The 23,680-nt window shown below is 39.1% G+C and overlaps 1 protein-coding gene and 1 long non-coding RNA gene across 2 annotated transcripts; one reads left to right on the forward strand and one right to left on the reverse strand.

Annotated features, from left to right (window-relative positions):
• Positions 1-1,549: 1,549 nt before the first annotated feature.
• Positions 1,550-12,843, forward strand: leo1 (LEO1 homolog, Paf1/RNA polymerase II complex component). The gene is made up of 14 exons (XM_086071262.1): positions 1,550-1,643; positions 2,537-2,685; positions 2,876-3,177; positions 3,387-3,595; positions 5,262-5,366; positions 5,465-5,559; positions 5,713-5,861; positions 5,975-6,059; positions 6,680-6,774; positions 6,867-7,001; positions 8,362-8,497; positions 9,209-9,404; positions 11,970-12,067; positions 12,458-12,843. The coding sequence occupies exons 1-14, from the start codon at positions 1,586-1,588 to the stop codon at positions 12,629-12,631; spliced, it is 1,986 nt and encodes a 661-aa protein (XP_085927388.1). The 5' UTR covers positions 1,550-1,585; the 3' UTR covers positions 12,632-12,843.
• On the reverse strand, positions 2,782-8,574 carry LOC147177219 (uncharacterized). Its single transcript, XR_015094365.1, has 2 exons — positions 8,359-8,574; positions 2,782-3,179 (listed from the first exon to the last, which is right to left on the reverse strand). It is a non-coding gene; the product is annotated as an uncharacterized LOC147177219 (long non-coding RNA).
• Positions 12,844-23,680: the final 10,837 nt, after the last annotated feature.

A 23,680-nucleotide genomic window follows, 5' to 3' on the forward strand; every position in this document is an offset into this window, starting at 1 on the left:
CCGAATGAATTACAGATAGTATATAGTAGAATGACCATTGTATTTTTGTATAGTCAATTAGTTTGACCTTTAAAAGCACAATAATACGTTTTATCTTCATTTTAACTGTGTGGACACCTAATAAAATATTCATAGAATGTCAGGTCTGAAGAAAGAAAATATATATTAGGGCTGCAGCTAATGATTATTTTTGATTAATCTCAAAAACAGGAAATTATTTGAAATTGAAAGTGGAAAAAAGATGTACAAACAAAACTGTTCATGGTTGAGCTGTGTGAACTAAATTATATGATGGTTTATTACCTGTATTTCTTGGAAACATACAAGTAACAAAGAATAATTAAATAAATGCTCTCTTTCTCAAAAATGTTCGTGCCTAAATTGTCCTCCATTTCTGGAGTGTCTTAGATTTATAGTAATATATTTTATTCATAGTTTGAGGAATGGTATGTTTGAATGTGCAGCATTGAAAGCAGACGATTGGGGGAAACAATGCAATGACACAAAAATGAACACAGAACAGCAGATTAGCTGTCTGAATATTATGTAAAATAGTACAGTTGATTTCGTTAAATTTAGCATATTTCAATGTCAATCCCCCAGGACACTGACACTATTTTAATAAATTACCATCTCTCTCTAAGTTGTTATTATTGCTGTCACTCGACTGTGACGATTGATAGAATTGCATGTACTACTTCTTTCACAACATATGCACTGTAACATACTATGATTGTAATACTAATCGGGGACATATATAGCAGTACTCAAATGGCTGCCACATTTGTCAAATAATAGAAATCAGGTGAAATGTGTTGCCAATTTGACATTTTATTATTTTCATTATTCATTATAACAACAACAATAATAATAATAGCTTAGATGTATATAATGCCTATCAAGGGATTTCATGGGGTAAATTGAAATTACTCGAGTGCACTAATAGAACTATTCGTCCAAACAAGCAGGACAACTTTGGCGTATGGAAACTGCACATTTACACTACATACTAGTAATCTGACTTTGCTATTGAGGCAAAACTTTCACTATTTGACAACTGTGTCTGTGCTACATGTACTGCAAGTAGTGACATTATGAAATTTTAAATTTCCTAGTTAACATCAAGCACTTCACTAGCTGTATGTGGATGCTAACTAGTGCACACTTTTTAGCTAACTAGTAACGTGTAGTTGTCCTACTTGTTTGACAAAGTTTTTATATTAGTGTGCAGAAATGTCACACAATAGTGTTAAAAAAAAAGTTACTTGTGAGTACAAAGAGTATACTAGTACTATCGGGACGTCGAAAAAATGCTCAAACGGCTTTCCAAAGTTTTGCCTGGTAACATCGTTGAGCAAGTACGCCAAAATTACATAAATGTCATACAGTAGTGGGGGAAAATGTTAACAGTACAATGGACCAACTATACCTGATATCGACGCCCTGCGTTTTACCACCCCCTAGTGTTCTTTTGAACTCACTTCAGCAGCGTGTCGTCTCCAGCGTGACCCGGAAGTTGAATCTGTCCTCGTAAAGTTTTACTAAATATTTCCGTTAGGTCACATTTCACAGTAGTTTTGGAAAAATGGCGGATATGGATGAATTGTTCGGGAGTGATGGAGACAGCGAAAATGACCGACGAGGTATGGCACTCTCTGTCACCTTTCATCTGCTAGTTTTATGACGTTAGTATGTGCATCGAGTCAAAGAGGTACTTAGCTCTAGCAAAGCTAAAAACAGGTAACACACGGCGGTGTTTGTTAGCACTTATGCTAACAACATGGGCTGCAATTATCTAAGATGAAAAATAAACTTAACGTCTTAAACATTTAGTATTATCCTACATTCGGCACACTAAAATTGTTTATGACATTTTAAGTTGCTTAATTAGAAAGAATGCATAAGTCATTCTCATTGAGCCTGTTTTATGAGTTGTATTTTCTGATTTGATTTACATCAAGTTTATTGCACCTTGAACACAGTAATGCTAGACTCGCACTACTGCTAGTTTTTTTTTTAAATAACTAAACCTTCTTCGTAATATTGTTGCTTCTCTTTAAGTAAGTTGGATATACATTGACAACATTAGTAGTACTATTAAAAATTTAAAATAAATTTACCACATGACATTATTTTGATGTATAAATGCTCTACACGCATTCACTAAACTCTTATAAAATGCTTATAGCAGCAATGGCTCACCTGTAGATTGGAACAGTGATTAAATAACCCCCCTAGTCTGCTTCCTGTCGATGTGCCCTTGAGCTAGGCACAACCCTGCTGTTTCACTTTGACATCTAATCTTGAATCTTCCATGTGTGATCTGGTTTACTGCATGTTGTGCAAAACATATACAGCAGAAGCAGAGTGTGAGTCAATTTCCAATTGAGGGGTTATAAAGACTAATAAATTTAACAAGTCATTTACTACCTCCTCATACAGTAATTAAGCACAATTTTAGATACAGTACATACATGTGTGTTTGATATCATTTGAAAGTGCAGATGTGCCTAATGGTGTGACCAATGTCCCACAGAATCTGCTTCAGGCTCTGGTTCCGAGTCTGAGCAAGAGCGACCTCGTTCTGCCAGCAATGCATCGGTCAGTGGCAGTGACAGTGACAGAGAACGAGATGATGATGACGAAGAGGAAGGCCAGGAGGGTGGAAAACCCAGTATAAATAAGGTGTGTGCCACTGTTTGACAGCTGTGTAAACTGAGACTCAGAAATGTCAATGAGTTAACTAACAATGCATGAAACAAGTGCTAGTTAAACACTAACTTGTTGAAAGGTTGGGTCTTTTATTAATAGTGAATCCCAGGTATATCACGATGAATTTTTCCGTGAAATTCACTGTACATGCTTTTATTCTCAGGAACTGTTTGGAGATGACAGCGAGGAAGAAGAGCATAGTCAACACAGTGGCAGCGGACGCAGCGACAATCAGTCCGAGCGGTCGGGTAATCAGTCTGATGCCAGCGTCCACTCGGATCAGGCTGAGAACGAACACTCTGATGCAGAGCAGCGCAGTGGCTCGGAGCGTGGCCATCGAGACGATGACGAGGAGGACGAGGAAGATGGAGGCCGCCGGTCAGATGGCGGAAGCCCAGCAGGCAGTGGGATGTCTGGAGGGGGAAGTCCTCGCTCTGACAGGGGCAGTGTCCGCTCTGACAGAAGGTCTGTAGCACATGGACTCTAATGAGATGCTTTAATTGGCCTGCAAACAAACTAGAATCACAATTATGGAAATATCATGTTATATCAGAAATGAGTGATTTCATACCATTTTGGCAGGGGTTATTATCGTTGTATAAGATAAATCTCTTTAGGTTGTGCAGATGCAGCTTATAATGTGGGTGTATCTTGTTCATTTTATTTTGTTCAAGCATTCACAGTGACATCGGAACCCCGCGGTCAGGTGCGGGTACCCCTCACTCTGATGGAGATGTGTCCGGCCGGGAGAACCATTCAGAGGATGAGAAGTGGGAAGGCAGAGCTAAGAGTGACCAATCGGAGGACGAAGAGGAGAAACGGCAATACTCGGATGAAGAAAGGGAGATCTCTGATGATGAAGGGCCCAGGAACAGAAAGTCAGGTACATTGAACCCCCTTTTAGCAGGGGATAGGCCAGTGAAAAGCAAAAATCCACGTATAATTGACAGCGATAAGGGGAAAAAAAATCTTTAACCCCAAAAATTATTCAACAAATGATGATGATAAACATTCAATATGTGTTTTCCAAAATAAAATTCAAAACAAGGTGTAATGGGGGGTTGGTAACCTGGCAATAGCCAGATTGATAATTGTGATTCACTCAAGAGAGTTCTTCACATTATCAATCTGGGACTGCGCCACGGTGAGTTGCTCGGGAAAGGCGGGACATTCTGTACAATACTTCGAGCTGATTGGACAATGCTGCATCTTGTGCACGTTTGGTTTGACCAGTCACGGCAACGGATGAAAATGTCATCTTCGGTCTCGCCTTAGAAGGGAATAAAAACACTAACATCTTCATGAGATAAAAATGCACCAAGTGCCTCTCGCTGTTCAACAGTCAACAAGGAAACGATGAGTAATTCTGCAAGAACAGAATTAATTGCAGCATTCATTCGTCTGTTAGGTTTGTTTGTTTCCCCTGGCGTCGGCGCTTCCTGGTTTCGTCACAGCTGCATGTCCCGCCCTAACCAACGCCTGATTGGTCCAACCTAAAAAAAAACTTGGTTGTGACCGTATCAGCGGGAGCAGTACAAGATGGATTCTCGTAGTATTTGTGAACAAATACCGTGAGAATTCAGCTTGCTGGCCAGGTTCGGGAGTTGGAGGGCGTCAAGAAAAAAAAACACAAAAATAATATTGCAAAATATAAGTTTTAAATGCTGTATATCATCTAATATGCAAATTAATGGGTGCCGAAATGTCAGTACGTAATCAGGGCTCTACTGTACTCCTAATGGTTCGTCATTGGTCGGCAGGCGTTTGTACAAGGCAAGACCAAAACTAGAACAGACACTGTACAAAACAATTACCATATTTAGAAGAATGGGCAGAATTATTATCAAGATGATGAGACCTCAGGTTTGCAACACTGACCATTTTGACCACTCATTCACCTGTGAGAACATCACAAGTCTTTATCTGTATTTTAGATCCGGTCTATGCTTACAGTAGCGACAAAGACACTAACAAAGATAAGACTGAGTTGCAGAGCATAGCCAACACATTTTTTAAATGTTTTCATTTCCCATTAAAGGTGGATTCAAGGATTTTCTCAAAAAGTAGAAGCTAAACGTCTGTTTGTCGCGTAAAAAAAAAAATACGCATGCGGAAGACCATCCTACCAGCTCTGCGGTGATCTTGGTGGAGTTACAACGATGAATGGCTAAATACGAAGCTCAGCGGCTACATGCTACAAACGCTCGAAGTGCGCATGCGCAGCCAGGAACGAGCACGCACAACGGCGTTACGGCAGATTGATTGACAGGATCGAGAAACGATTGTTAAGAAGATCCACCCGGAAGACGCAGCGCCAAATCCTTGAATCCACCTTTAATCTGAATGATAAGACTTTCATTCTCTGATATCAAAAACTCTTTGTTATACAGTGTTGTAATGCGTGTTAATCCAGGTAAATTCAAGGAGTGATCACAGTAGCTAAACTGGCTGGTGTAATATACACACATGATAATGTGAACAACACTTCAGAAAAGTGAAATAGGCCAAAAGATTCATTGATCCTGCTGTGTCTGTTTTGTATTTTTCAGAATCTGCAAAAGGAAGCGATAGTGAAGATGATTTCCTCCAAAGGAGAAGCAAAGCAAAAGCTGCTTCAGACTCTGATTCTGACAGTGAAATGGGCGCAAATGATAGTAAGAGACCCTGATGGGTGTTCACCTTTCACAGCTCTCATCTTTTTTTTTTCTCTTGTCTGCGTTTGTAAGGTTGTTCATTCTGTGTTATCACGCAGACAAGAAAACTGTAGCAGATGACCTGTTTGGCGAGGCTGACGACATTTCTTCTGACAGTGATGCAGAAAAGCCCCCGACCCCGGGACAGCCCATGGTATCCACCTCAACTTTTTCATTACTGTCTCTGTCATTTTTAATGAGAATTACCAATCTGTGTTGCCCTCAGAGCGTCTCGCTAAGACTCGTGTCGCTAATCCCTTTTTATCATGGCTCAATGAAGCGGTGTTTGATGAGCTCCTTTCTTTAGGATACAGAAGACGGTTTGGAAGGGGAGCAGGCAGAGGAGGAGGCTGTGCCTGAGACTCGTATCGAAGTAGAAATCCCAAAAGTCAGCACCGACCTTGGCTCTGACCTTTACTTTGTTAAGCTGCCCAACTTTCTCTCTGTGGAGCCCAGGTTAGAGCCAATTAAATTTTATAAATGCACACAGTGCTCACAGTAACCTAAGATGTGTTGAAGTATTACTTCTGAGTGTTCAATCTGAGCTCAGGGGAATTTCCCCTATGTAGACCTTTTGACCCACAGTACTATGAGGATGAATTTGAGGATGAGGAAATGCTGGATGAAGAAGGACGCACCAGGCTGAAGTTGAAGGTGTGTGTGTACATTTCATCTTTTGTTTACCATAAAGCTGCATTTGTTTGATTGTGGCAGTACTGTCAGTCATAGCAGCAAAAACTGAAATTAAGCGTTTGATTACTGCTGAGGAGTCTTTTGCGTTGCTGTGGAGGAATTTCGGGGCTTTCAAGCATGAACTGCCCGAGCTGCTGGCCAGATGTTGGCCTGCTGCATTTTCTAGTAGACAGCAGAATTCATTGCTCCATTGATTACATCAAGTCATCCAGGTCCTGTAAGATCTAAGCAGCCCCAGCCCCACACTGCCATCAACATGGTCGACTGACGACTGTAGGCATGATGTTTTTTTGTTTTGTTTTTTATCAAATACTGTTATTTTTATACCAGATGTAACAGGCCACACACCTTCCAATGAGTAGTTTAGTCAGACAAAAAAACAAACATGTAACATTTAATGCTGGTATTACATATGAATAGGACAATTGAAACTGTAGCGTAAATCCAGCCTATTTGGTTTCTCGTGAGCATCTATCGGATCCTTTTAATGTAAAAGTGTAACCTGTTTTGAAAAGAGGTTGGGACTTGACGCCGTGAAAGTTGCTTAACTGCGGCTGACTATAAATCGTTGCTTTTCCCAGGTGGAGAACACCATTCGGTGGCGAGTCAAGCGTGACGAGGAGGGAAACGAAACGCGCGAAAGCAACGCACGCGTCGTCAAATGGTCCGATGGGAGGTACGTCTTCACTGTCAACCTGTCAGTTTGTCTGACTGCTCTCCCAATGGCGGGCCCCGCTCAACTCTGTGCACTTTTCGTTTTTGCTGCAGCATGTCCCTCCACCTGGGGAATGAAGTGTTTGACATTTACAAAGCTCCTCTCCAGGGAGACCACAACCACCTGTTCATCCGCCAGGGTACTGGGTTGCAGGGACAGGCTGTGTTCAAAACCAAGCTCACGTTCAGGTACTCGCATCCCCTTCCGTGGCCTATCAATAATAAATAAGGCCTTCACCTAAAATATGAAATTGCAAGGAATACTTGCAGGGTCCTCTGCTGTGTATTTCAAGTTGAATTTTATTCCTAGCAGCGTCCATTCACGCATCATTGAGAAATTTGCTCCAAGTCCTTTATTAGCTTGTGCAAGCTGCCCAGGTTTGTGTAATCCTCTTAACTGCCACTTGTCCACATGGATGTTCTGTTTTCTCAGACCAAAATGGGCCTAGTAGTGGGATGCCATCCAAAGGTGATTGAATACACAACAGCGCTAAAATCTGCCAGATTGTAAATTACCTTTTTGTTTTGATGGACCATTGTGTTTTGATTCAGATTACTGCTGTAACTAACCCAGTGGTTACTAATAGTTTTATTAATAAATATTAAACTTTCTTTTATTGCAGTATTATTCATCTGATCAGCCGACAATCAAAAGTTACATACACTTGAAGAGGGATTGTAATAAGGAATCAAGTGATTGTTGATTAATTGTGTCTAGTTTACTTGACTGCAACCAACGCAAAGTTAAATTCACATAAAAGATAATAACTTAGTGGATCACGGAAACTTTATGTAATAATTGCTGCTGTTAGACGTCACTCTTAGAGGCAATGCAATTTTAAACAATTGCCAATTGCTAATTTAGCCAATTTATAACTTGTGCTTGGCAACTTTTCTGAACCCTCTACAAACTATTTTTCAAAATTAATGACTTGCAACAAATCTAGTCACTTTTTGTGGTATTATTGGAGAATTCTGGAGACTCTGAAACTCCCTTCAGAGGTAGTTAGAGTTCGCAGGTAGACTTTTTTTTTTTAATGGTTGGCTAACAAGATCTATTTGGTTTCTTTACCAATCACGCTGAATGGGTAAGCACGTTCTCCAGAGACTCAACTCTTTGTATGCAAGCAATCAAAAATGTTTCCATATTTCACATTATGTCCCCTTGAAGACCCGAGTCAAGTTGTTAAATGTGGTGATCTTGATGAATGCTATAGGGATGAACCCGTTTATCACGTGGGATACAAGCCAGCCCCACCAGCGCTATAGAGACAGCATAAAATGCTTTAATACAAAATAATAATAGTTTACCCTCCGGCATGCTTTCAGCTTATTTAAATACCCCCATTAATACACACTAAAGCTTCTTAAAACACACTTTTAAGTGTCCCCTTTTTCACTCTCTATTTCTGTCAATTAATGTGATACAATCATTCGGGGCAAAGTGTGCTTGGTTAAAAAAAAAAAAATCAGATAAGGTTGGGGTGCAAACGATACCGGGGTTTGCTGTGATTTATTCTTACATCAAAATGTCCATTTTCCTCACCAGGCCTCACTCCACTGACAGCGCCACACACAGGAAAATGACCTTGTCTCTGGCCGACCGTTGTTCCAAGACACAGAAGATCCGTATCCTCCCGATGGCCGGACGAGATCCCGAGTCGCATCGTAATGAAATGATTAAGGTGACATGTGTTCTCTTCTTTTTATATTTTGAGTGTGCTCTCATCACCAGCAGAAAGAAAAAAATCCGAAGCGCCAGTGATTTCTAGTGTAAACACATCCCAACTGCTTACATAAAGACACATGGTGACACACTTACATAATAATGTTGGACTGTGGTTGACGACATTGCCATTAGAGTCTGAGGCGGGTTATGTCTGTGCTTCCAGCGCAAACAAAAAATGCTGCTGATAGCGTCCATCATACACAGAACCAAACTCTCGAGCCAGTTTCCTCTGCTTGGCACGGCTAATATCATTAGACTAATAGCATAGTCACCTAAATCATTTTTTTTTAAACTCGAGCTAGCTTTGTGGATTACCATGACCTGGATGACAGACATTGCTTTTGATATGATGGTAAATTACAAATGACTTGGACAAGTATGCTATTAGGCTACTGATATCCAATGCTAAACATGGTGCTTTACACTCACGTATTTTACTCACGGATGTGCGGCGGCACTGTGGAACCACTGCGCTATATTGTTAGACTATAATTTGTCGAGTGTATTATTGACAATGAGTATCAACTCATCGGCAACTCCACATTAGGGCAGTATTAACGCATTCCATTAACAGCAGGAAGATCATTTTCCCTCAGGGATCAAAATTGCATACGTGATATATTTGAAGAGAGTCAATGTCGTTTCCAACTGATGTCCATCAATGTAGAAAGAGGAGGAGCGCCTGCGAGCGTCCATCCGCAGAGAGTCGCAGCAGAGAAGAATGAGGGAGAAGCAACATCAAAGAGGCCTGAGCAGCAGCTACCTGGAGCCCGATCGCTATGACGACGACGAGGAGGGGGACGAGTCTATTAGCTTAGCGGCCATCAAGGGCAAATACAAAGGAGGCGGCGGCGGCTTGAGAGGTGAGCACTAGTCACTGGTGAGAGGTAACAAAGCTTTTGTACTTAGTATTTATTTCTGTGGTGAATTTGTACTTTTGTTCGTTACATTTGAAAACAGATGCTTTGTCAAAATACGCTTGTTACTTTTTTTTCTTACCTTCGGATGACAAAATTCCATGACTAGAGAGAGGTCAAATCGACAGCAGTTGAAGTTTTGATTGATTGAAATCTTGGGGTCTGATAAGGTGAAAAATGCAGCGACATGGATAAATGAGAACCAGAGACATTAACAATGATGACGCAACAGATTGACAGAAGCTATCCCCCATCCCTGGTCTTATTTTAGACAGTTGTGTGATGTTGTCAGATACAAGAATTTCTTGCTCCTACCTAAACACCATAAGCTTGTGGTGTTAAAAAAAAAATCTGTCTCATCTTAAAAAAAAAACATACTGGTAAGGTGAATTTTTTTTGCAGTTATTAACTAAGTTAACTTTTTTTTTTTTTTCATACATCTATGTGGGTTAGAGCGTACAAAAATAAGCTGGTTGTGGATGAGAATAATGCTAGCTTTTAGGGGTGTTAGAAAAAATCGATTCGGCAATATATCGTGATATTACAGCGCGCAATTCTCGAATCGATTCGATATGCGGCTGAATCGATTTTTAAACATCAATTTTTTATGGGAATATTCAACAAAACGTCTTACTTTGGGTTAGGATTCACACATTAAGCATGGACGGATGTTATATTAATGGAACATTAAGCCTTAATATTTTTATTTCAGTGCTGTTCAAACATGAAACAGACTGCAACCTGTTTGTTAAATGCAGTGGCTAAGTTATAAGCCTGAATTTTCAGATAAATACATTTTCATACAAATCTTACAGAGTACATGTACAAGTTTACTGATTAGTATTTTCTAAATTTGAGTTAATAATCAATAATAATAATCAATTTATAGATTCGTATCGGGATTAATCGAATCGAATCGTGACCTATGACTCGTGATACGAATCGAATCACCAGGTACTCGGCAATTCACACTCCTACTAGCTTTCCATCTGCCTTATTCTTTTTTTTTTTTTTTTTTTTTTTTAAAGAGCTCAGTATTGTTCATTCGGTAATGTCATCATCAGTGCTCTTTTTTTTTTTGTATGTGTATGAATGTGCGAGCGAGTGTGTGTGTATTCGCTAGTTCACCAAAAACCTATAAAAAAAAATCCCATCTGCCTTATTCTTAAAGGATTCATACCAGTGGGACCATGGTATTAGTATTGGCCATGATGAACAGCAGCAGCAGCGTGAAGTGAAACTTAATCTTTGCCATCGAAATGTCATGGCAAAAAATGCACAGGCAACAAACAACTGTGATGTCGAACTTTTTCCCTATTACAACATTAGTGCCGCTTTTCGACACTGTGTCATATTGACTATTGCATTATGTTGTATGGAATGCGTGGAAACATTTCACCAAAATTGAAAGTGAAATAGAAACAGTGAAACAAAGAAATACTTAATTTTTGGAGCTGGGCTATGATGTCGAGTCTTACACACTATGCTATGGAACATAATACAAAACCAATCAGATCGTTGAAGAGAAAAATGTGCAGGGCTATTTACAACAACTACATTCAGTGTAATGGTAAATTGTATGTTTAATTTTCTTTTGTTATGTATAATGGTCCTATCAAAATATGTCTTTCGGTGAAACAGGTCCATGGGCTGTACTGTATTTGCCGGCTACTACACAAATCTTAAGTCCTAATGTGCAGCGGGTTATTTTCTTCTTCTTTTCAGTATGAGCATTTTGCAGGCTTATTAAACGGAAACTATATTGTGTGTAGATATTTTTTGTCTTCTTGTGTCAACTGTCATGTTATTAAAAAAACTAAATGTTGACATGTTTAACTCATTCACTGCCATTGACAGTTATAAACGTAAAAAATCATTTAAACTATTTCTATGAGTTTAACATTTTTTTTCTACTTTTGTCAACAAGAGTATGAAAACCTAGGTTTTTTTTATTGTACATTTAGAACAGATATAAAATTTGTGATTAATCGTGAGTTAACTATTGAAGTCATGCGATTAATTACGATTTTAAAAAAAATCACCTGATGCCCCTATTTTTTAATAATAATCTCGTCAGGTGATTACAATTTTTAATTGTAATTAATCGCATGACTTCACTAGTTAACTCGGGATTAATCACAAATTTTATATCTATTCTAAATGTACAATATTTTTTTCTCTCTAGGTTTTCATACACTTGTTAACAAAAGTGGGGGGGGGAATTAAACAAATAGAAATAGTTTAAATTAATTTTTGACGTTTATAGCCGTCAATGGCAGTAAATGAGTTAATTTTGTAGTTACTTACATCTCAGAGTTTGTGTTTTCACTTGAGTTGAATTTGTGTTTCTACTATTATCATTTAAAAAAAAAAAAAAAGTAAACCGCTCGAAGTACAGTGTGAGAATATATTTGCCACCTGGTACTAATTGACATGTTGCTAATGTCTTTTATTCAAGAATGTTTATTTTATGAGGTCACCCACTGTTTTGCTCTCTCTCACTCAATCCAGAGGAGCGTGCGAGGATCTACTCATCAGACAGCGATGAAGGCTCCGACGACGACAAGGCCCAGAGGCTGATGAAGGCTAAAAAGCTCGACAGTGATGAGGTGAGTGTCATACAGTATGCTACTCTGCACACAGGTGGCAGTAGGGTACAGACCAGCGCTAATGCTGAAAATCCAGCTCGTCTGCACAATGCCTGCATGAGAGTTAAAAAACAAGCGAAAGGAAAAGGTGCCGACTCGTCTTTTCCACTTGGAAGAATGTGCTAATACGGTGTGAACGTATTCACTTGTCCTGTTTTTGATTTATCACAGATAGGTAAACAATATCTGTTCTGCCGCCATTAAAAACAAAAATGTCTATAATATTGCATTTAAAAACTATGAAATCATATCATTAGAATGTAGAGAATGAAACAGTTTGTGCATTATGATTTGATGTTTCAATTAATTTTCCTGCTCTTTCTGATCAGAATGTGTATTTGTTTGTTGCAGGAGGGCGAGGGGTCAGTCAAACGAAAGGCAGAGGATGATGAGGAAATGGCCACGAAGAAGGCCAAGAAATATGTAATCAGTGATGATGAAGAAGAAGAAGAAGAAGAAGAAGTGGTGGCGGCGGCGGGGGAAGAAGAGGGGGAAGAAGTGGAGGAGGAAGAAGACGACGAATAATAATAGCTTTTTTCTTTTTTTCTTTTTTTTTTTAAATAAACTCTTTCACCGAACTATCAGTGCACGGCCCACATGGCTGATAAACGTCCATACCTTGTTTCTGTATTTTTTTTTTTAAGGAGAACTTTGTGTAGGTGTGTACAATTGTGCAATTGCTTATGTCGTGTACAGCTGATGTAAAAAAATAAACATTTGTCTTATGTAATCCACCATTCCCAAGGCCTTTTCTCTTTCTTTTTAAACAATGTGATTCAAATGCATGAGTCACACAGTAGCCAGGTTATGAAATTTACAGTATACATTTCAAATAAAAGAGTTGTTATTTGGATACTACTTTATCAGTGCTACAAAGTGGCTTTGTAAACAGACCGACTGACAGGAAATGAAAGGAAGCAATCAAATTCAGTGTAATCAACCTTCTGTCTTGTGTTTTTCCGTTAAATTAATCAATAACGCCATAAGGCGCCTTGGAGACCAAAAAGTTTAGGTTTTCCATTTAATTTCTTGTCCATTGCATTAAATGGATGATAGAATTGCAAACTTGAAAAGTTCCCACCTTTTTTTTTTTATGTACAGGCAGACAATGTGCATGGAAACATCACTTTTTACTACGGTATATTTTTTTTAAATTATAAGAATGTTTAGTGAAACTTCAACTGATTTAATAAATATATTTCACTCTATATTTAGAAGTTCTAAAAGGTTTAAGCATGATTTGATATTTTAATACAAATGAGTGGACATGATCGGTTTAACTAAATCTAACTACACATATGTATAATTATTGTCAAATTGAATTGATAAGACTTCAGAGTTTCATTATTCTACATTTTTCACAATGAGTGATTATTTTGAGGACCCCAAAGTCACTTTATATTGATATTGAGCCAAATAATTACTGATAAAAAGCAAACACATATGTGCTAATATGAATGCTGATAGTTGCAAAATGTCCCCAAAACAGGGCAGCATGCAGCACCTGCTGGAAAAATTCTATAGGTACACGGGTTAATTTTTAACTGGTGAATGTGTCGGGATAGGATGAACGTATGAACCCCTGATTGCAATAATAGCAAGAAGTTAATCTCTTAACACATTTTAACTCCATAGTTGTTTGTGAAAAGTGTTATATTGGCGCTCCATTGTCACAAGTTTATGCTAGCTCCATTTTCACAATTTTACTTTACAGATGTACGTTTTGTGTTCTTCGAGAATACTTTTTCAACACTATTTCTGCTAAAAACGCTCGTCTGGGAAAGTCTTGTATAAATTATGCAATATTCACAAATGATATGCAAATAACTTTAATTAGTCTAGTGACGTCAGTGTTCCTCAATAACGACAGCAAGCTAGGTCACTTGAGGTTGTCTCCATCCCCATTGAATGACAAGAATGTATGACTGCAACATTACTGGTTCCTGATTCAAGTTCATCTGCCATAATGATGCACTGTCACACAACCACACACACTCATTCGGCACATAAACAGTACACACCTAGGCAAAACTGTTGAAAGAAAAACAAACCCACAATTATACCTTAATTCATACACATAAAGCGAAACGCCTCTGATTGACACACTTGGGAAATTAGCCTAGCTGTTACTGTAATCACAAGCAGAGCTGCAATACATACAAACATAACATACAACAAATCATATATTTAAACACCAAAATGTTCAACTAAATCTTATAACTTCATCTCGCAAAAGGCCTCTGGTGCAATGCTAGCATATAACGCGAAGCACCATAGATGGACTGATGTAAGTTAGCATAGATGTTATTGTAATTATAAACTTTCACACAGTTGTTACATTAACACACAAAGCAGCAGCCATACAAAGAATTAAACATTGTACAGTACATTGTAAATATAACTACCAACTATTTCACCTAAACCCAAGGACTGCTAGCTTGATGCTAACATCTATTGCGAAACATCATAAGTAGGTGTATTTGGGATAAAATATAAATGCTTTGCGGCTGACGACTGCGCGGTGATGTCACTTTAAGTGCGCGAGCCTTGGCCACTCTCGAGGTAAGACACGTACGCCGCTCTCTCCCGTTAGTCGCGACGATTAATGTAATAAAAACTTGGTGTTATATTAATTGGGTTGCACCATGTTATTGAGTCTATTGCTAAGGATGTTTTGCGTGCTTACTAGCTAGTGTTGTGCTCGCTATGTGACATTTTTTGAGCCGCTGTCTGTCGTCGAATGGAGCTAATGCTGCTAACGTTGGTTAGCGCGCCTTTTACTGAGATTTGTTTTTGACCTTCAGGAGAGCTAGCTAGGACATCATGCACACAGACCGCTGTGGAGGAAATAAACGATTGACTCCATTTATTGAAGATACAACACAAAACAACCCGCTGCGGGTTACACAGGCCAACAGAAATTAGCATAGATGTTACTGTAATTACAATATTTCAAACAATTGTTGCTTTAGCACTCTCAAAGCAGACTACATGCCTGTAAAGACCCATGAAAACCATTACTTAAAAATCCACGATACAGTGTGTGTTTGCTGTATTTGTATACAAGCAATTAAAAAGGCCATTTTCCTCAATGCTGTTCTGTTTGTGCCCTTTACCTTTGGCCATACCCTGCAATTGGCTTAGCACCTTGGCTACCAAAACTGCTAAAACACTTAACTATGTGATTACGCAAGACTTGCGTAAAATGACTGCATTCTCCCTCCTGACAACCTGGTCTCTGTTGCTTTGCATACACTCACACACACGCGCACGCACACATTTTGAGACCTCCAGACTACTGTTCACTCGGTTAAGATTGTATTTACAAAGGAGTGTGTTGAACATTTTGAATAAAGCTGCCAGTTTAGTTTCTAAGAATGGCTAATTGTTGACTACCATTTACAACTTTTAGGCCTGTGTGTGTCTTCTCTGTGCATCTGTTTGCTGATTGCAACTGGGTCGAAACCTGACCATTTATTCCATATCCTTGATAGCCATCTTAAGCTCAATGTGCTAGTAGTACGTGCTTTGTCCTTACTAGACAATTCAGCGCACTAGTAGAATGAGTAGGGCGCACTAGCACCTTACAGATTTTGCCATTACTCACGTATGCCACCTGTGGCGTATTAGAATGCAATGAAACCTTGCCAGTAAACTACTGTGTTGCACTAGTAACGCAACGTGGCTTGGAACAACAAGTGGGCATGTGTCATGTCTTGGGAAATGCTAGTAGCACCAAAATGCCCAGTAGTTTTCCATGAAGCAATATCCAGCTTGGTCCATGTACTAATACATTCTTTATCCTCCCACATAAGGTAATACCAATAGAACAGGTTGCACTAGTAATTATGATCTCCACAAAAAAATAAATATATATATATATATATATATTAGTGCCACATTGGGCACTAAAATGTATACTAGTAGGGCCTAGTTATGCCATTTTATGCTCTTATTTGATATCCATGTACTACTATTATACACTCTTTGTCCTCACTAGTAAGGACATGTTGCTAGTGAGACAAAAATAGTACACTAATTGACAACAGCCATCTGCATGCTTTGAGTACTACTGGTGACGTAAAATGATCCACATTAACATCTAGCGCTTCACTAGTAGTACTAGTAGCACACAGATGTCAACTAGTGCACAGTTTTGGCTCACTAGTAAGATGTAGTAACAAAAATGTCACACAGTAAAACATTACTAAGATGCAGCTTGATGTCCATTTACTACTGTAGTATGCTCTTTGTCCTCACCAATTGGCCTACTAGTAGACCGAATAGGCCGGTGCTAAGTAGTAAAATGCAGTAGAACATCACAAGTAGTACTAGTATCATGTAGTTGTTAACTAGTGTGCAGTTTAACCCCACCAGTAATATGTAGTTGTCCTACTCGGATGCCAAAGTTGTCCAACTCATGAGGACAAAGACTGTACTAGTACATTGACCTTAAGCTAGATATCAAGGATATCCAATAAAGTTGGGTCCAGGTAGCTACTAGTGCATGACATATGCGTACTAGGTGTGCCTTGTAGTGTTGCTAGTTCCACACAGTGATGTTTACTTGCGTGCTAGTAGGCCAGCACCAGCAGTGGTAAAACGTAACTAGTAGGGGTGTGCCAAAAAATCGATTCTCTTTTAGCACGATTCAGAATCTATTTTAAATGTCCCAAAAATCGATTTTATTAAAATTATTTTATACTGTCTTGCCTTTGTCTGTGTGTGCCTTTATTTGGAGCGCTGTTCATGTTATACCCGGTTTGGCCACTGAGGGGCAGTGTGGTTCCACGCGGTCTAATACACTGTTAAGTTGTAGCCACATTAGAGAGTAGAAGGAAAAAAGTCACGATCAAGTTATTCCAATAAAAGTGGAGCCGTTCTTTTGAGTGATAAAAGTGCCATGAGTAGCGCGCTAATTAGCATTAGCGAGTCAGACTGGAGTAGATCATTACGATTCCTTGAATTGAAGCAAAAATCATTGTCAATCAAAGCATTTTGAAGAAAAAAAAACGTTCTTAATCGAAAATCGATTCTGAATCCAATCGCAGACCCAAAAATCGGAATCAAATCGAATTGTGAGACATTCAAAGATTTTGACCCCTAGTAACTAGTGAGACACAGTTGTTCTACTAGTTTTACTAGTGAGGACAAACGCATATTAATAAGAAAGATATGGATTTACACGTCTTTCCATAGAGCAGTCCCGCCACATCATGCAACATTTGCATGGCTCATGTCTTGTAAAGGGAAGGTTTTGTGCTGCACTACCTCAGACTGCAGTGGGTTATGTAAACCCCGTTCCACACAGCATAGCGAAGGGAAGGGTGGTGGTGGGTAAGGGGTAAGAGGGGGGGGGGGGGGGGGGGTTAGCGCTCCACTGTCAGTACAGAAGGTGGATGAGGTAGAGGGGAGGGCTGCAGCATTTGATCCTGCCCCCCCAACCCCCACCCCCCCTCTCTCAATTTTCTCTCCGTATTACCTCCATCTTCCCACAGGCCCGTCGAAAGCCCGACTCGCCGAGTTACATCATCTTTTCTGCAAATGAAGACAGAAATTGTTTTCTGTGCTGTAGGTACAACAGTCGCTTGGGGATAGAGTGTGATACCAGGTGATCCTTCAAATGCTGTAAATACACATTTGGGAATATAGTCAAGCACTATATGCCAACTTGTAGAATTTTATAATGCACGAGCTGTACTAGTAGCACATAGTTGTATAGTGTTGAATGTAGTTGCCTCACTAGTAGTAACATGTTGTCCTACTAGCATGCTAGTACATGGACCTTGACTGATGAGGCTATTAAGCACAGAAGTAGTATGATTGGGTCATACTAATAATGTTTTTTCCCCCCACTACTGCCCCCGACTACGCGCTAGTAGTTGCAAAATATTTATTGGTTCTTTAATTTTACTTTAAAGGGTGGGTGGGCCTTTGCAACTATTTGGATTAAAGCAATTCAAGTCATTAAATGGTTAATTTATATGCAATAAGGGAAATCCCATTCAAGATTTTACCTTTCACTATCTCCAAGAAAGTTTTTCGTCTTTGGCAGAGGCGTGCGCTTACTGAGTGTCATCAAATTGGAAATGAAACTGGATACTGAACAACACATTTCCAGCTCCGTTTGATGACCTTTTGGACCTACGTAAGAGTGAAATGAACACAGATGTTAAAGTAATCACGGCAACTAGTTCATTTCAAGCTTGATCAAATACGCTCCGGATGCCATTATCATTTATTTATATATAATAATTACATTTTGTCTTTGCACTCTGACATCTCAGTGGCCTTCGCTATCCACCTCTGCACGTCCCTTCTCCCTGTTGAAGCTTATATAAGAGGCTAATAAATAAAATAGAAACACAATACTCCTCAAACCTCAAACGCTCACATGACACAGATCCACTCGCCCCCATTGTGAAAACATTTTCCCTTACGTACAAGCAGGTGGTCATAATAAACACGCGCACATTTATAACAATTGTGTTGCCTCAGCTGCTGACCCTTACCAAATTGGGTCAGGCTGTTCAGCTCAAAATGCGGAGATTAATCGGCAAACAATTGGTTGCCACCAGTAAGGAGCTGTTCTGAGCGCCGATTACGCCACCAAAACAAACAAGAGGCACCGCTGTGGGGGCCGGGTATTAAGGAGCAAAGCGTTCTAAATCGATGTTTACCACATTAGGGCTATGTGTTATGTAGGGATGTCAAAGCCAAAGCCCATGGGCCAGATCTGGCCCTTGAAATCTTTTTATGTGGCCTGTTGCATACATTTTCCCTGACGTCGCTAATATAATGGGACCGTTTCAGGGAACAATACATACAATAATAATCACAATGCTGAATTTACACTAATGGGGGCTTATACAACATATTATTGTAAAGAAAAGGTTTGGGTTGACTTCCCCTTTAAATCTGTCTTTGTTAACACAAAAGCTAAGCAAAAGTTTGTTTAGAATTTAATTGCTTTAATATACTGAATGTGAACCGAACCATGATTTTTTTTCATATTGTTGCAGCCATGGCCATTTTCTGCAGGCTCCTTTAAGGGCAACCATATATGATGCACACCACAATGACAACAAGTTTGACACTCTTGCTTTCCGTTCAGGTAATATTACAATTTTGGAATATGAGTTATGAAGCAAAATCCAGCTGTTTTTGTCCATCTCAGGGGGCGGCCATTTTGCCACTTGCTGTTGACTGAAGATGACATCACAGTTGCTCAGGTAACAACCAATCACAGCTCACCTGTTTTCTGAAGCTGCGCTGTGATTGGTTGTTACCCGAGACCTGAGCAACTGTGATGTCATCTTCAGTCGACAGCAAGTGGCAAAATGGCCGCCTTCCGAGATGGATGAAAAGGGCTAGATTTTGCTGCCTAACTCATATTCCATTAACCAAAATACCATATTTATATATTTATTTATTTTTAATTTAATATATATTTACCATATTTATACTAGTGGGGCTGCATATAACATTTTATTGTCCACATTTTTTGGGGGGGGAGGGGGTCCCCTTTTATACATACAAAAAACAAAATATTGCACATTTTGGTTTGCAGATTGTAATTTTATTTGTTCAGGAGTCTCAACGTAAAGTAGTACGTGTACAACTTAATACTGCCAATGGACTGTCCACTCAAAATATGTCAATATTAAATATCTAAACCACTGGCAACAAAAGTGTGCACACCCCTAAATGAAACTGTCCAAATTGCAGGAAATGACAGTATTTCTACTTCATGATTTCACATCTCTGTACGTAGAGAAAATTAGCTAGTCGACACAAAGTGGTGCAGTCTTGTGGTAGCGAGAGGGAAAGGTATAAAGTCTGGTGTGGTCTGAGAACTCATCCCCTCTCCCCAACCTGCAGTATTTCAGAACCCGCTGAGACAGTACACAGTGCTCCTGACCTCATTATTTTGTTATTTAACCACCCTGTCATCACCAAGCCAAACTATCTCCCATCTCTCTCTCTCTCTCTCTCTCTCTCTCTCTCTCTCTCTCTCTCTGGCTGTGTCACTCATCTTTCATTTCCCTGCTTTCTTTGGTAATCCACACAGCGGGATCACTGATGCATAGGGAGCCATCTTTGCATTTGATAGGAGGCAAGCATGTCAGTGTTTTTGCATACTGTATATGCCAAATAAGGTTTGTGTGCTCATCGGTCTTGGCGGAGGTCTTATCATGTCACCGTGGAACATTTTCATTATTTGTGCTTCAAATTCTCTCTGCTGTGGCAATTTAGATGTTTGTGTATTCCAATTCAATTACATTGTAGATTTGCTACATGTGTAAACAGTGTCGGGAACGGTGCTTGCTGTTGACTGGCAGTTATGTAACCGCATGTTGAACACCCGGGAATTTACAAATTACAAATGCACAACAATGTGCCTCAATGCGCACGGGTCATGGGGTCGTACTCTGCTTCTGACCTTCCCTCACTTTCGGTAATTTTGTCATTTTCTTTATTTTAAGGACGTTATGTTTCGTCAATTTAAACCATTTCAATTCTCTAGATGTTGGGGGCGTGGCTAACAACATTACTTATGTGCTGAATAGTCTCATCAGTCAAGGTCCATGTGCTAGCATGCTAGCAGGACAACTTTGGCATACTAGTAGGACAACATGTTACTACTAGTGAGGCAACTACATTCAACACTATACGACTGTGTGCTACTAGTACCGCTAGTGGCATTATAAAATTTTGCAAGTTGGCATATAGTGCTTCACTATATTCACAAATGTGTATTTACAGTTTGCTAGCTAGCTAGCTATGCCTACACCCCGAAATTCATCGTCCTTTCGGATAATCTGCTATATTATTCCATTTCTCAGTGTCTAACGCGCATATATTCCACCTTGGCTTAGGTCTTTCCATTTTTTACCTTCCCACCCCTTTAGTCCTCTTCCAGCTCACGCCCATCTGTGCCAAACCGAGGCATCCACTTGTTTGTCTGTCCCTATTCCATGACTTCACATCATTATCACCATGGATACTTCCACAAATAGAGCATTACATGATGACACCTTTGAGAGAAAGAACACACATGCCCAAATGCCATACCTGGGGTGAGGGGACAATGGTGTGGTGTGGGCCTCTCACATGCTTTGCCTGACCCACTTCCAGGAAATTGTATTACCTTCAGGCAAAAAAAAACAAAATGGATGACTGCAAATTTGGGCAAATATCATTTAGAAGTAAAGCAATTGAAGAAATGAAAGCGATCAATCCAAACCGACTGCGGCTGCCCCCTTTAACAAATCCTCGCCCACCATTTAATGTACTTGCACGCAGCTGAAAAATATCTTCAGAGCTCAGTGATTGATGGTAATATAATGAATCTAAATGCGGCAATTGTCGGAATACGCTGAACTCAGTTTGTTGCATAACAGCCGGCAGCTGACTGGTGTGATGGAGTGCAACCCTCGGTAATCACTTTAAGAGGATTGATATGTGAGGTTACATACTTTTCTACTTTTCGCTTGCAACATCTAATGAACGATCAGCGGGCAACGTACAGTAGGCTGTGGTGGGCACTTCACTGCGGACGGAGCAACATCAACATGAGGACAAGTGCAGTGCTTGTGTTAAATATTCACTTGTGTTGAAGTTTTCTAGAAATAAACCATTTTGTGTAATTAACTCATTCACTGCCATAAATTCATTTGAGTTATTTCTATTAGTTTAACGTTTTTTTCTTCTTTTGTTAACAAGAGTAAGAGAACCTAGAATTTTTTTTTATGGTACATTTAGAACAGATATGAAATTTGTGATTAATCGTGAGTTAACTTGTGAAGTCATGCGATTAATTACAATAAAAACTATTTTTAATCACCTGACCCACCTAATTTTTAATAATCTTTTATTCTTTAAAAAAAAAAGATTAAAAATTAGGGGCGTCAGGCAATTAATATTGGTAATCGTAATTAATTGCATGACTTCACTAGTTAACTCACGATTAATCAAAAATTATTACAATATTTTTTTTAAATAGAAAAGATTATTTAAAAAAATAAAGAATTACCTTTTTTTAAATAGAAAATATTATAAAAAATTAGAGGCATTAGGCAATTTAAATTTGTAATCGTAATTAATTGCATGATTACACTAGTTAACTCACGATTAATCACACATTTTACATTTGTTCGAAATGTACAATAATTTTTTTCTAGGTTTTCATACTCTTGTTAACAAAAGTAAAAAAAATTAAAAGTTAAACTAATAGAAATAGTTCAAATGATTTTTTGATGTCTATAGCCGTCAATGGCAGTGAATGAGTTAATGAGCTGTCAAATTATGATTTATTCCAGTCAGATTTCACGAAACCCTTTGTCTCCACTTGTAAAACAATTCAGCGCACTACTAGAAATATTCTTGCAACTACTTGGCCTACCAGTACACAATTTAACATTACTAGTATGCTACTGTGCTGCACTAGTAACGCTACTAGGCCCAACTAGTAGGCATGTGTCACACGCTAGTAGTTTTTTCTTACTACATTAGTATGTATTTGTCGTACTAGTATGACAATAATTTGCAGAAATTTCACACAGTAGTGCAAAAAAACCTTGCTAGTAAGTCACAGTCATTCTACTACCGCACTCAAGTTGTTCCAGTAGTGCGTTGAATTGTCTTACTAGTGAGGACAAAGCACGTACTAGCAAATAGACTTTGAAGTTATCAAATAGGTCCATGTACGCTACGCTCTTTGGCCTCACTATTAGGACAATTGTGGCATCCTATTAGGACAGCTACGTTACTAGTGAGCACTAGTTGAACTGTGCATTCTACTATTACTTCAAATGAAGCACTAGATGTTAACTAGTAGAATTTCATAATGTCATTATAAGTACTAGTAGCACACAGTTGTCAGCTAGTGCACAATTTTGCCTAATTAGTAACATACAGATGACCTACTAGTATGCCAAAGTTGTCCCAAAAAGCGTTCTTGTACATTCACCTTGACTAGGTGCACTAGTAGAACGACTGCGTCTTACTTGTAATGTTTTTCCACTATTCTCTTTCATTTCTGTATGAGACAAGTTGGCATTCCTACTAGGACCAATCACATTACTATTGAGACAAAACTGTTTTGGAACAAGTCAAACGTTGCAACAACTAGTGGTACTAGTAGTATACATGTCATCCTGGTTTGCAGAAATGTAGTGGAAAAAACAGTTGCACTGCTAGTCTTTCTCCTTGTAAGCATAATTGTCTTACTAGTGAGGACAAAAAGTGTACCCATAAGCAGAATGTCATGGCTATCAAATAGGTTGGTGTACTAGTACACTCTTTTGTCCTCATTATTAGGACAACCAAGTTATCACTGAGGCAAAACTGCATTAGTTAACAACCAAACGCTACTAGTACTACTAATGAAGCACTCAGCATTATCTATTAGAATTTTATGTGACAAGCCGAAAATCTAAATAACTGCAACTAGTAGCACTAGTAGCATGCAGATGTAAACCAGTGCACAGTTTAGCCTCTCTTCTAACGTGTACTTTAGTTGTCCAATTAGTATGCTAAAGTTGTTGTACTTGTACGCTGAATTGTCTTAGT

This window comes from Leptonotus elevatus, chromosome 3, assembly GCF_054856555.1.
Source record: "Leptonotus elevatus isolate MCC_2025b chromosome 3, RoL_Lele_1.0, whole genome shotgun sequence".
Lineage (NCBI taxonomy): Eukaryota > Metazoa > Chordata > Actinopteri > Syngnathiformes > Syngnathidae > Leptonotus > Leptonotus elevatus.